Below are 13,244 nucleotides of genomic sequence, written 5' to 3' on the forward strand. Positions count from 1 at the left end.
TGTGCATTTCTAGGTCAGTTTCTACTTTCCATAGTCTAGCTACACTTGTTGGACATTGTCTCTGTCATTTGGGATTTTTCCAAGGTCCCCCCTATTTTTATGGCATTTTTTTCTTTAGTGACCAGTATTTATGGCCCCTACATGAGCAGGTTAGCGAGTTTTTTGGTGTTTTGGCTACTTATAGCGGCACCCTCCACTTGGTAGATACACACACTCTTTAGTCTTCAGTCTTCCATTTGCAGGTGTATACTTTCACACTCCGACTCTCCGTGGTTGGTGCTATCATTGTCATCAGCTTGATCTGGTGCCCTCATTGATGCTTTGGGCCATGTGCAGGGACCGATTAGTCCATTCCCATTGTATTGGCATTCTTCTTCAGTGAGTGCAGTATTCTTCCTTCATCTTTTACTTCCTATTTTTCTCTCTCTTTGAGCTTCTCTTTGTGTTCGTGTTTCTCTTCCGTTACACACTCACATACTCTCCCTATCTTAATCTCTAGTTGGTCAGAAGAGACCTTGAGTTGACTGATGGCTGCTTGCATCTAATGTGACATGTAGGTACTTAGGTCTCTCAATGAAACCATTTGTTGTGGTCCCTGGAAATTGTTCCTTGTAGGGTAACATCTTTGGGAAAGGGATTGTTGGGATATAAGCCACATATGTCGTATGTGTTGAATCGATACTTCATTGCATGTAGACACCTCACATGAAAAATTGATGGTAAGGAGAGAGATTATTGGAATGTCACATATAGTAATGTGAGAATTGATTTACCACTCCCTAATGGGTGTTCACATGGGGATAAAACTCTTCTTTACCAAGAGTGCTCATGTGCATAGGGGGCATTCACATCAAAAAGACCAGAGGAATACAATAAGTGTAATACACCTCCTTGGTGTCATACTATGGGGGAGTTTCGGAAACGGAGGGAAATGAAAACGGCAAAAACTAGAGTTTCGGAGTTTTTGCCAGCTTTGGAAATGGGGGGAGGAGTTTCGGATTTTACCATAAAATAAATACATAGATATCTAGATATATCAATGCCTACAACAATATCTACCCAAATTTCACACAAAACTTCAAGTCTTCTCACATTCAAGCCGGCCAAAAGGTGTGTGAGCCATACACATTTCAATGTAGTTGTAAGTGCTGCCGTGTGTTTCGCCTTAACTCGATGTTGCCAATGTAGATTTTGTTTCTTGCTTAGTCAAGAGATGCATGAATTACCAAGCATGAAAGAATTGCTACTAGTAGACACTTTGGTGTTAGAATTGTGAGAGTGCACAATGAAAGAGAAAACATGAACACAAAAAGAGAAGGGCTAAGAAAGACTACAATGGAAGAAGAGAATGAAAGAAGAAAATCTGCACTGAACTCTAAAAGGATGTTGAATACAAAGAGGATTGATCAGTCCTTGCACGCAGCCCAAGGCATCAATGAGGGCACTAGATCAGGTTGATGATGGAAGGCAGCACCGGAAGACGGAGAACCCCTGATGTCAGAGTGTGTTGAAGCCTGTAGAAGATCATGATGAGCCAATTGAGGACAGGCTGTATATATAGCCAAATCTGCAAAAAACCAGCTGATCAGCATCAAACCAAGCATTCAATGCTGGCTTACCTGCATTAAATAATGCAGAAAATGCTGGCCCAAATAAAAAATGCAGATCACCTCATACTAGCAAGTGTGAACATAGTCCAAACCAGTTAAAAAGAAATGCATTATGCTCACAATTATACAAATTGCTTATTTTGGAGACTTAATTGTTTGAGAAAGTAGAAAGAATAGATACTTAAAGCTGAATATGGCATTTGTTTAGAAAAACTATAGCCATGGATACAAAAGAAATGGAGGCAAGTTGAGGGTTGAAGATAGGCACCCTAGTGGAAGCAATGCATTTCTGCTCAACCCAACTCCTTTAGGGAAGAGCCTAGTTACAACTAACCTGAGAGTGAGAAGTATTTCTCTCTCTCACAAGATCATGCAAAAGATGCACTTGCACACATGTATTACTTGCATATCTGAGTATGCAATAAACAACTAAATTCTTTACAAATTGAGAGTAAGTAGAGAGACAATCAACCTTTCTTCATGGTGGATCAGATGTTATTGTTATATCTTTCTTTTTGATGCAAATAGAAAAAGAGCTCAAAAGGATGTGTTGCTTACAATTTTGTAAAAAAATAGTGAGAGAAGGGGGGAAATTAAGGAATTTAATGATGAAGGTGTGGAGGAGGATGATGGAGATGGTTGGGACCAAACTTTGGGCTATCTTCAATTACTGTACATGAGTTTACACCAAGGAAAATTGATATATAATGAGAGGAAATGAGCTCTTTGAGTGGAGTAGCACAAGGTCCAACCACATGGTATGAGGTATGATAAGTGGTGGGACACTTGGAAGCTTGTGTGACAAGTATCTTGACATGTATCTCTTAGTTGATTTAGGGCATTTCTAGCCATAAGGAGGCAATCCAAGACCTGGTGATAGCATCAAGAGAGAGTTATACTGTTGGTGACTCCTTTTTGGATAGGGTGACAACCATTAGAGGACTCCAAATCATTGTTATGCGAAACAACTTAAAACAATACTTAGGAAGGGGTGAAACACCGAAACATGGTTCTTGAAACGTGTTTCCTAGATTGAAATGTTTCGTAATCCCAAAATGGCACCATGTGGCATTTTAGACCAAACTTGAAACATTTTGGAAAATGTTTCTTGATATAAAAAGTTTGCATGGAATAGGATTAGTGTTTATGGTCAAAAATTGGAAGTTTGGGAGCTTTTAAGAAATCATAATATATTTGAGGCCACAAATGTGCTGTTTTGAGTGTTGATCCACCCTTTCAATACAACTTGTTACAAGCAAAAAGGGATTTTCCCTTTCAATTATGACCTTCCATAAAAGAAAAATTTTGATTCTTCCACATGTGAACTTAAAACAAGCAACTAAAATATGGATTGTGACCATGATTTGATTCCAACTACTATCCGTCAGTCAAAACCAACACTTATGACCAACAAAGAATCCGATCTCTCTCTCTCTCTCTCTCTCTCTCTCTCTCTCTCTCTCTCTCTCTCTAATAACTTCTTTCAGCTTAGAGCCTCATTAACATCTTCTAACGTATAACTATAAGTTCTTGCATATTGATAAATTTAAGTTTTGGAGTAAGTCTTTAAATCTTATTAACTAGGATATCATGTAGTACTCATCTTCCCTTGATGATTTGGTGTTCCCGTTCTCATTTCCATTCCCATTCCAAAGTTTCCCTCAACTATGCTCCAAATGTTATTTGATAGCAAACAACAGATTTGAGCACTCTCTCATGAGAAAAAGTAGAGATTTCTCTCCTCATCTTCCTTCCTTAGTCCCTCAATAGATCTCAGCCATTTTCATCAAAATTCAGCCATAGAAGGTGGATAGTAGGAGCATTAATTGGTGTTAACCTCAAATTAAGAAAAAATTAGGATTTATTAGTTATAGAAGGTGGATAGTAGGAGCATTAGTTGCTGTAAACCCTAAATTACAGCTGAAATTAGGGTTCATTAGCACCTTGGGTCTCTTGCCAGGAAATTGAAGGCTTAGTACTTGGAATCAATTGAAGTTCGAGGAATTGCCAAAGATTTTAAGCAACTAGCCATCCCAATTGGATTTGGGGCCAGTCCCTTGTAGGATCAATTGGCAAATCAGACTGAAGGCTTGGTGCTTAATTGAGTCATTATCACCCTTTCAAATCAGGAAGGTTGGTTTCATGGTTTTGTAGCTAGGAAATCATTAATTTCCTTGATTTGGTGGGCTTATGGCACTTGATTGGAAGTCTAAACTATTGTTTTAGTGCCAAAATTGTACTCAAATGAGCATTACAACAAGAATGTCTTTATTTAATGAGATGAGATTAAGTAGTGATGATGCCTCTCAGTTTGAAAATTCACAACATGGAGGGTGAAATGCATTGCTTGATCTTGATTAAGGCACTTGGCATGGGCAACAAGCTAATAACGAGACCAAAATTGAGATTCTTCCAGGCCTCTTGTTGATGCTGATGACCATCAAGAAGATTAAGAATACTATGGCCAATCCAAAGATTGTTTGAGGGCAGCAACTGATATGTTTGCCCAATTGGCAAAGGATGATTCTTAGTTTACTCGATGTTTGAATTCTCTAAGGAAGGATAGCTGAAATGAGCCTTTCTTCCAATTCAACTATTCTTCCCCGACGGGGCGGTGAATAACTTAATTAAGCAATAATTATAGCAAGCGATAAGATTGATATAAACTGAAAATGCAAATGTTACCACTTAATTTAGGACATTGAGAACCCGATTGGTCCCACATTTGTCCCCCTCGTGGTATTTCTTTAATCTATTGCTAAATATTGAAGTACACTGAGATCCAATTCGATCTCCTTCAATCTTCAATACAGCTTGTTGTTCATAGCAACCAATAAGCCTTCAAACCAATTTGCCCCTTGGTTTGCTTAGGATTGGCCTTTAATTTGCTCCTTGGAAGACAAATTCTGCCCCAAACTTAATGTTGATTGGCTAGCCTTTTGAAATTCTTTGAAATCCCCAAATTTCGGTTACTGAACTTCAAGTACTAGGCCCCAATATCTGAGCACTTTTCACAAGGTGGTTGCAAACCCTAATTCTTGCTATAAATTAGGGTCTAGCAGCAACAATTCTTCAATTGTACCCTCTTGGGATGAATTTGGTTGAGATCTCTTGAGGGAAGCTATAAATTGTTTGAGAGAATAAAGAGGAAGCTAGAGAGAGAAATTCCAGAGTTTTATCGCCAAAATCGGCTGAAACTTTAATGCTACCCTGCTGTGAATGGCTGATTAACTGCATCCCACCATCAACAAATCACGTGCCCTTGTGGGTCCCATAATTGCTATCACTTGCCTGTAGACAGCCTATAAGGGCTGTCACCTATCTCCAAGAGTCTCTTGATCAGCTAGGGCAGGTCTTTCATAGCCTCCAATGGTTGGGCTGATCACCGATGTCTTGGAATGAGGCTTCACCAGCCTCTAGTAACCTTTTTCTCACTTGTATGGGTTAGTTTTGCCAAGTGGCAGCATAACAACATGGAATGGTAGTTTTGGGTCCCCCGTTCCCGTTTCCCATTCCTATTCCCTGTTCCATGCCTATTCCTTGTGACTATATAGCTACATAGAATGGCAAATCATGGCGTTCCTCGTTGCTGTTTCTTGTTCCCATTTCCTGCTCCATGTTGCTATGAGTGGCCTTCTAAATATATTTTTCAATAACTTTCAGCCCAATTAATTTACTTTTCAAGATATCTATTTTAAAAATTAATAGATAAATTAATTCTTGCTAAAAAAAGTAATTATATCAACCAACAATTAAATTGGGTAGGCCAATTCGCTATCCAAGAAATCTTGAGCATTTATTAGCCCCTAGACTAGCATTAATTAGTCTAATATCACCATTGACATTAATGGATAATAAAATCTACCCGGCCAAAAACTGACACTAGGTATCATCTAGTATATCTGTGAAGGATAACATTTTACAACTTTTGCCTTTGATAGCCATCAACTTCTTAGGGTCCTTGGCTTGTCATTGTGACTTAACCAACTTGCACAACACATGTTCATCTCATATTTGCATATTTGATTAATACTTAATCAAATGCTAAGAAAACCATCAAAATTTCACCTCCTTGTGTGATCATAGTAAAGACAAGAGGATAAAGTTATCTGTTAGAGCTTTGGGACAGCAAGGTGTACCGAAGAAAGATCCTAAATAGTCTCATGATACTTCAAATGTAGACAATGACCAAAGACAATTGGTATTGATGGGGCAAACGATACAAATGCAAGTTTAACTTGGAAGTGTCAATCCATTGGGCTATGGATAGCAAGCCATGCATGCCAAGGTGGGTTACTTGGGGTACCTTGGAGATGGATTAATTTTTTAAGCAATGGATAGTAATACTTCAACCATGGAAATGCATGGATCAAATGTCCATGGTATACAACCACCTATGTAGGGTATACAAGGTCAAATGTATTTGAGTACGGCAAGTGGAGTGCAAAAATCAATTCATAGCAATGCCAGCATGATGCGTGGGACACAAAGTAGCATGTTTGGTAATGCATCTATGCGACCTAGTATGTTTAGGACTCATCTAATAGTTATTGGCTATGTAAATGCACCATCCAATGTCGGTCAAAATTTCAACAAGTGCACCCTTTTTGCAACTACTTGGGTATGATAACTTGGCACTAAAAGGCAAAGCAAAGGACTATGATGAACATGGTAAAGGAGTAAAGTTGAAGTTTTTAGCGGATAAGGTAGATTGAAAGTGTTGACTCTCATTTAACAGTTTGATATAGCCGACTTGGGAGGGAAACTTATCGAGACTTTAAAATTCTAAAAGATAGCTATTTTTCTGAAAGGGAATGCATTGTAGTGGTGATGTCATGGAGACGTGAAATTTTGAGATCTTGTTGATAACATTTGATTAAGCTACTAATCAAATATATCATATTTCTAAATGAGTAACTAGTTGCTCCTTAATCCAATCTTGTTTTTTATTACAAGCTAATTAATGACTTAGCCATTAATCATAAGTGAGTTACTTACTAGATCAAACTTAAGCTCAAGGCTTGCTTTATAATTTAATTGAGCTACGCAAACTTTCAATTAATGGAAGTTTCACTTTACATCTTGTTTCTTTTGCCCTGTCCTTGTACCATATAGCTTGTAGGCTTATCCACTATATACCCTGGTGTCAAATCCTATATTGTTGGAAAAATGGTTACCATGCCAAAAGCTAGGGATACCAGAATTAGAGTTCATTTTTTAATTAAATCGTTAAGGCCACTTCTAATTCTTGGGACACCTATTTATAGATTTGTCCTTTTTCTTAGCCTTGAAAGTTCGCTTTGGTATCTTATCTTTATCACCCTTAAAGTTTGAAGATTTTCCATGTAGCAAAGCATCAGCAATACATGTTGTCTCGATGAGTTGTGACATACTAGTCATCGTGGTCGTGATGCAAAAATCATGAATATCTTTAGGCAGCCCATAATAATAGTTTTCAATTTGCTAAAAAAGGGGAGCAACATGATAAGAAGTAACATGTAGCAACATCTCCCAAAACTTCTTGTTATATTGCTTCAAATTCTTGCATTGTGATGCATTGAAGCTATGCCATGTGGTCATTACGTCAACTTCAAGGGTACTTGTCAACCATGTAGAAGCAAATATCTACATAAACTAAATCTAAGTTGACAGTGCTTTACCTTGCATCAAAATTGTAGACCACTTGAAACAAACCTTCTTGCTCTGATAGAGTGGTAATTTCTTGATCAAGCGCTTAATTATAACAATCAGCAAATAAACATAAATTAAAATACACACTTTACCTTTAAAATTCTTGAACAATGGACACTTTGTTGGCCTCAAAATTGGCACCCCTGTCGGTATTTCTTTATTCTCAATTGCTAATGGATTGATTATAAGTTGGAGTTTCACAATCTCCTTGGTTGGGATTGATGCATAAACAAGATAGAGGTTTATAAAGCATATCGGATTAGTTTAGAATTGAGATTTGCATATATTACACATTGTTTACAACGGACAACAATCTAGGACAATATTTGCACCTCAATGTAACTTTTATAGGTTAATTGGATAAGAATAGCATGTATTCTTATACTTCACACTTTGTTAGAATAAATGGATAAATTTGTCACACATTTGGCTAAGGTTGGTGAGAGCAATTGAGGATATTGTATTGAAGACAAGTTTGGGTTGATTCAAGAGGAAGGCATGTGAAAATCACTAGTACCAAGAGAGTGGGCTGTGATGTGTTGCTTGGTATGCCTTGGTGTCATCGTGTACATGTAGTGATTGACTCCCATGACAAGGTCATTACTATTGAACGTTAGGGAAAGACCCATATTCTTTGATGTATAGCCAAGAGGGGAATCGGTCCTAGTTGTATCCAATTCAGCCGTTTTTAAAGTAGTGAAAAATCATATTTCAATGCACTTGATTTTTGTCAAGGATAAAGGTGATAGTGTGACGATAGAAATATGTTTAGTTTGAACATTTCTGAAAATGTATACTGATTTCTTCCGACAATCATTTCCAAGACAGCTACGTCTCGAGAGGCCAAATGATCAAATCTATGGCATGATTCTCGGCAGTAGCCCTCCTAATAAGCCACCATATAGGGTAAGTGTAGCCGTGTAGGAGAGAGTGTGAGCGAGGTTAATGAGCTGGTAGAAAAAGGGCAAATTCAGTATTTATTCTCCTTCTTGCTCACCCTTGCCTTTGGTGTAGAAGAGGATGGCTCATGGCATATGTGCATTGATTGTTGTGCTTTGAATAATATCATGATCAAGTATCGGTTTTCGATTTCATGGATCGATAATATCATGGATAGGTTCGAGCGATTAGCCATATTCATCTGCATTGATTTGAGAAGCGAATACTATCAAATACACATTAGACCAAAGGATGTGTGGAAGAAAGCTTTTAGGACATCTTTTGGATTGTATGAGTTTCTTATCATGTCATTTGGACTTATGAATGCTCCTACTACGGTTAATTGTATGATGGACTTCTAGGATTTTTAGACCACAGAGAGGATTTGTGGAAACATTCTTTGATGACATTATTGTGCAATCAAAGAATGAAGAGGAACATAGAAAACACATGGATATTGTGTTCAATGAGTTTCCTATGCATTGTTTGGTGATAAATGATAAGAAAAGTGAGTTCTTTTTGCATGAAATCTACTTTTTGGGGCTTATAGTATCGGTTGATGGTATACATATGGATCCCACAAAAGTTGATGCAATACATTCACAGTCACATTTGAGGAATATGCATGAGATTTGCAGCTTTATGGGTTTGTGTTCTTTAGGAAATATGTCCGTAACTCCTTTGAAATAGCATCTCCAATGCATGCTTTGCAAAAAGAGTGCCTTTTAAGTGGATGATAGTGGAAATTTCAGGTTTTGACAAGTTAAAAAGGAAAAGATGACTCTAGATCTTATGCTTGTGTAGCCTAATCTAATGAAATTAGTTGTTGTTCAATGTGATGCATGTGGAAATAGCATTGGGGCTATTTTCATGTAGGATGGCCATGTAGTAGCCTATGAGAGCTGTGTTCTCCATCATGTAGAGAAGAATTTGTAGGTCTAAGAGAAGTAATTGTTGGCTGTAATTCATGGACTTTCATCATGGAAACACTACCTTTTGGGGGCTGACTTCACTGTATAGATAGATCATCAGACATTGCGTTATTTTCTGATGTAGACTAAGTTGTTTGAGAAGTATGTGAGATGGGCAAATTTTCTCTTTATGTTTCATTTTTAGATTGTGCATATCAATAACAAAAAGAATTTAGTGGCTAATGTACTATCTCGTTAGCTCCAGAATTTGGCAAAAAGAATGTAGACTAAGTTGTTTGAGAAGTATGTGAGATGGGCAAATTTTCTCTTTATGTTTCATTTTTAGATTGTGCATATCCATGGCAAAAGAATGTAGTGGCTAATGTACTGTCTCGTGAGCTTCAGATTTTGGCTGTCAGTCTTGTTTATCACATTGAGTTGGATGCCGTGGAGGATGAGTATGCTGCTAATTGGGAATTGACGTGGTCCAGACAATAGAACCATGAAACTAGCATTCCTTCTTAGATACGGTGGCAGATGACCTGATTTAACCTCAAATTGATCCTTGGCTCTTGCATGTGGGCCAAATCAAATGGGGATGGTGAAACCCTTTGGATTAGCTGTAATTTCTTGAATTACAGCTGCTGCTCTGCTGCCTGTCTCTTCAATTAATGAGCATGGTTTCCAAGGTGGATGAGAAGCCCTAATTTCTGGGGTTTTAACAGCATTAGATCACTGCTTCCCTTAATGAAGAGCTGGAAAATACTGAGAATTGCTGAGGGAGTATCATGAAGAGAAAACTGAGGAGAGTTTTTCAGAATTCTGTCGCCAGAAAGGGGCTCTATCAGCTGTCATTTACTGTAGACAGCCTTGGGAATGCTGTCTCCTTCAATGATCAGCCCTTGGACAGATTGACAAGTGTTTAGGAGCCTGGACATGCTATTGCCAGCAGCCCTAAGTCCTTGTGACAGCCTGTAGTTTGGGACCTCCCTGATGGCTGGAATTCCTCCCACACCAGGTGCCTATAGCTCCAGTAGCTTCTCCTTCATCTCCACACATCAGCCAGCCCCCAAACAACTTTCCTTAGTTTGCATAGGCAAATTTACCAAGTGGCAGCATTCCAAAAGCAATGTTTAGCATTATTTAAATAATTTTCAAAATGAAATTATTGAAAGTTAATTAATTCCATTTGATGGTTCCCATTAGTTGGCCTTAGCCCATCTTCATTTAATGTGCTAAAATCTTTTGCAACTAAAAGTTGCTTCCAACTTTAATTGACTTTAGTCTAGCATTAATTAATATATTAATGCCTAGCCCAAATGTCACCAAAGGATATTTCTTGGGCCTAATTATTGCTCTAGGGCCAAAATGGGCACCCACAAGTACTTGCGTGGCACAACTTATAACGACCTTTGCCATTGTTACCCATTGCATGCTCCGGGTTTTAGATTGTCGCCGTGCCTTCAAGTGACTTGCTATTCACATGTGCACCTCACATATGCACAACTTAATAATGCCAAAGCGAAGCATAAAACTACATGTACCTGTGATTGATACCTTGTGAGGATACTCTAGGGTTTGTAGAGAATACAAAAGAGTATACAAACATGACTAACACAACCAAAATGAAGAAGAAACGAAGAGATGAATGATGAACCAAAACTCAATGAACAAACTGATTGGGCTATTGAGAATGACAAGAGATTGCCATATTTGAGATGGATCCCGAAATGTAGTTGCATTAGTTCACTATAAATTATGATGATGCGGGCAGCAGCACAAGGAGTGAAACATAGTCCTCTGGATAGTAGGATGTCGGGTGTAGATCTCCAAGACATCTTGAACTCATTGCCCAACTTCTTGCACGGCAAATACCTTTCGGGGAAAGAAGATGATGTTTGTATCTGAGAAATGCTTTGAAGGAGATGCTACTTGAAAGAGCAATCTTTAACTTATGAGCAAGCAGTGGATCTGCCCAATTTTGCCTACGTTGAAAATCTTCCATAAGGGCAGAAGATTGCTTAGCAAGATGGTCCTCCATATTTAATCTTTTAACAGATGCGAGGCTCTTGCTTTTTTCATAAATCATTGGAGCAAATTCCATTTGAGAACACATTGTGAAACAACCCACAGAAAAGTGAAGCAATCTGCTAGTTCTGAACCACCGCTTCAAGCTGAAAATGAATGAGACTGAAGAGCAAAAAGAAAATGTTACAGATGAGAAGCCAATTCAAAGGCAAAGATAGCAGCAACAGATCAGAGCCAATACATTCAGCAGCAAAGAACAAAAACAGACTGAACAAAGAGAAAAGAGATGACGAACCAGAAGAAGAAAGGATGATGAGAAAGGAGTTCTGATAGAGGAAGGGGACAGGTGTGTCTTTTGGAGTTTCCTCAATTATGTGAAAAATAGTTAAGGGAATAATGCGAAACGTTGTATTGATATTTAATAGCTCTTAAAGTTGCTCTTGAGTCTGCTTAAGGTTTTGCATCTTCAAGTTGATTCCCAAATGTCTGGGTGACTGGCTTGATTGCCAAGAACTGCTCTCCCTCTGTGCGCGCACACATTCAGCAGTTAGTGGGCGGTGAAGCAATTGCAAAGAACTGCATTTTTAGTTCACATGGGTGCACATGGAACAGTCATGTGGTTGATTGTGATGTGTTTTGGTCATTCCAGGCACACCCTTGGTTGAGTGATCAGGAGCGGGGTCATTTATGTAAATGCATGGACTGTCGAAAGCTTTCACTTGAGGCTTGTGCTCATGCAGCACAGAATGAGCGATTGCCCATGAGGGTAGTGGTGCAAGTTCTCTTCTTTGAGCAGCTACAACTTCGCCGGGCGATAGCTAGTTGTTTCTTGGTATCTGAACATGCTGAAAACGATGAGCATTCAAGACATCAGACTGATGATGACGTGCCTGTACCAACTGCACCCACAGCCACTTTGCGCAGAGAGGTGTGCGGGAAGGTTGTTCGTGAGAATCACGGTCTGAAGGGTAATATGGACAACATGAAGCTCCGGCTGAGTGCACTGGAGAGAGAATGCAGAAGCATGAAGCAGGAGATTCACAACTTGGATCTGACGGCGAAAGGCCCTTGTTGGCCTGCCTCAAGAAGGTTGGGATGCGGGTTCAGATCTCAGTTCTTCTGCTCCAGAGAAGATATTGTCAGCAATCAGACACTAGGAGCCACTGCACAATTAGAATCAGCTCCTGAAAGGTGGAAGAAGTGCCACGGGAGGACCTCTCGTGCAAGTTGATTCTTTGGCATGGTTTTCTGGTTTGTAAAAAGCTCTCATGTATTCTATGGCAGTTTTTTGATTTATTTCTAACTGTGTGTGGTGACTTTCCCATTGAAGTTAGTTGTAGATTTCAGTTAATGTGCATAGAGTCAGCAAAAGAAACTAAACACAATACAACATGGGTCGGCCATTTTATGTACTTTCCTTTTCTCGATTCAAGATGATTCTTTCACCTGTCCATGAAATTTGAAGTCAGAAAAAACAGTGCGGTAACCTTCAATGGAAGTGTCGTCCTCTCATATACTGATGGTGTGTTTTTTAACTTGCTTTTTCATTAAATACTTGCCATCCATTATAGAGGGAGAGAGGACACATTAGGCAGGGTTCGCACTACGGCAGTAGAAGTTTAAGCAATCTAGAGATCTCTTTAAAAATAATAATATACTAAAAGAAAGAGAAATTTTACAAAGCTTTAATAAAGGCTACTAGTGTTCGGGTAGGCCGCTTTGCAGTAGCTTCGTTGCCCCGAAGTGACAAGCGAAGTTTCCATTTCTCATATTTCTCTCTCCTCTTGTCCCTCTCTGTTTCAAAATTTTTTATTTACTCTCTCTCTTTCTCCCCTCCCCCCAAATTCCCTATGTCTAATTTTCTCTCTCTCTCTCCCCTTTTTCTCTGCGCTTTTCTTTTCTCTCTCTCTCTCTCTCTCTCTCTCTCTCTCTCTCTTGTTCTTCTTCTTCTTCACTTTCTCCCTCCCCCTCTAAGTCTCTCTTAAAGTATGTAAAATTTATCTTTTTCTTATATATAATTCTCTCCCTTTATGTATATACTCTCTCTTCTTCTTCTTCTTCTTCT

The 13,244-nt window shown here is 38.7% G+C and overlaps 1 protein-coding gene across 2 annotated transcripts in view; it reads left to right on the top strand.

Moving 5' to 3' along the window:
* The window catches only part of LOC148013564 (BTB/POZ domain-containing protein At1g30440-like), a 44,698-nt gene extending 32,038 nt beyond the window's left edge, over window positions 1-12,660 (top strand). For both annotated transcript variants that reach the window (XM_087667994.1, XM_087667993.1), the window contains exon 4: window positions 11,829-12,660. In XM_087667994.1, the coding sequence (XP_087524120.1) occupies window positions 11,829-12,410 (582 nt within the window). In that variant the 3' untranslated portion in view covers window positions 12,411-12,660. The remainder of the gene's footprint in view (window positions 1-11,828) is intronic.
* The last annotated feature ends 584 nt before the right edge of the window (window positions 12,661-13,244 follow it).

The sequence above is a fragment of the Lygodium microphyllum genome, chromosome 26 (assembly GCF_053477565.2).
Source record: "Lygodium microphyllum isolate KBCC chromosome 26, Lygodium_microphyllum_v1.1.10, whole genome shotgun sequence".
Taxonomy (NCBI): Eukaryota; Viridiplantae; Streptophyta; class Polypodiopsida; order Schizaeales; family Lygodiaceae; genus Lygodium; species Lygodium microphyllum.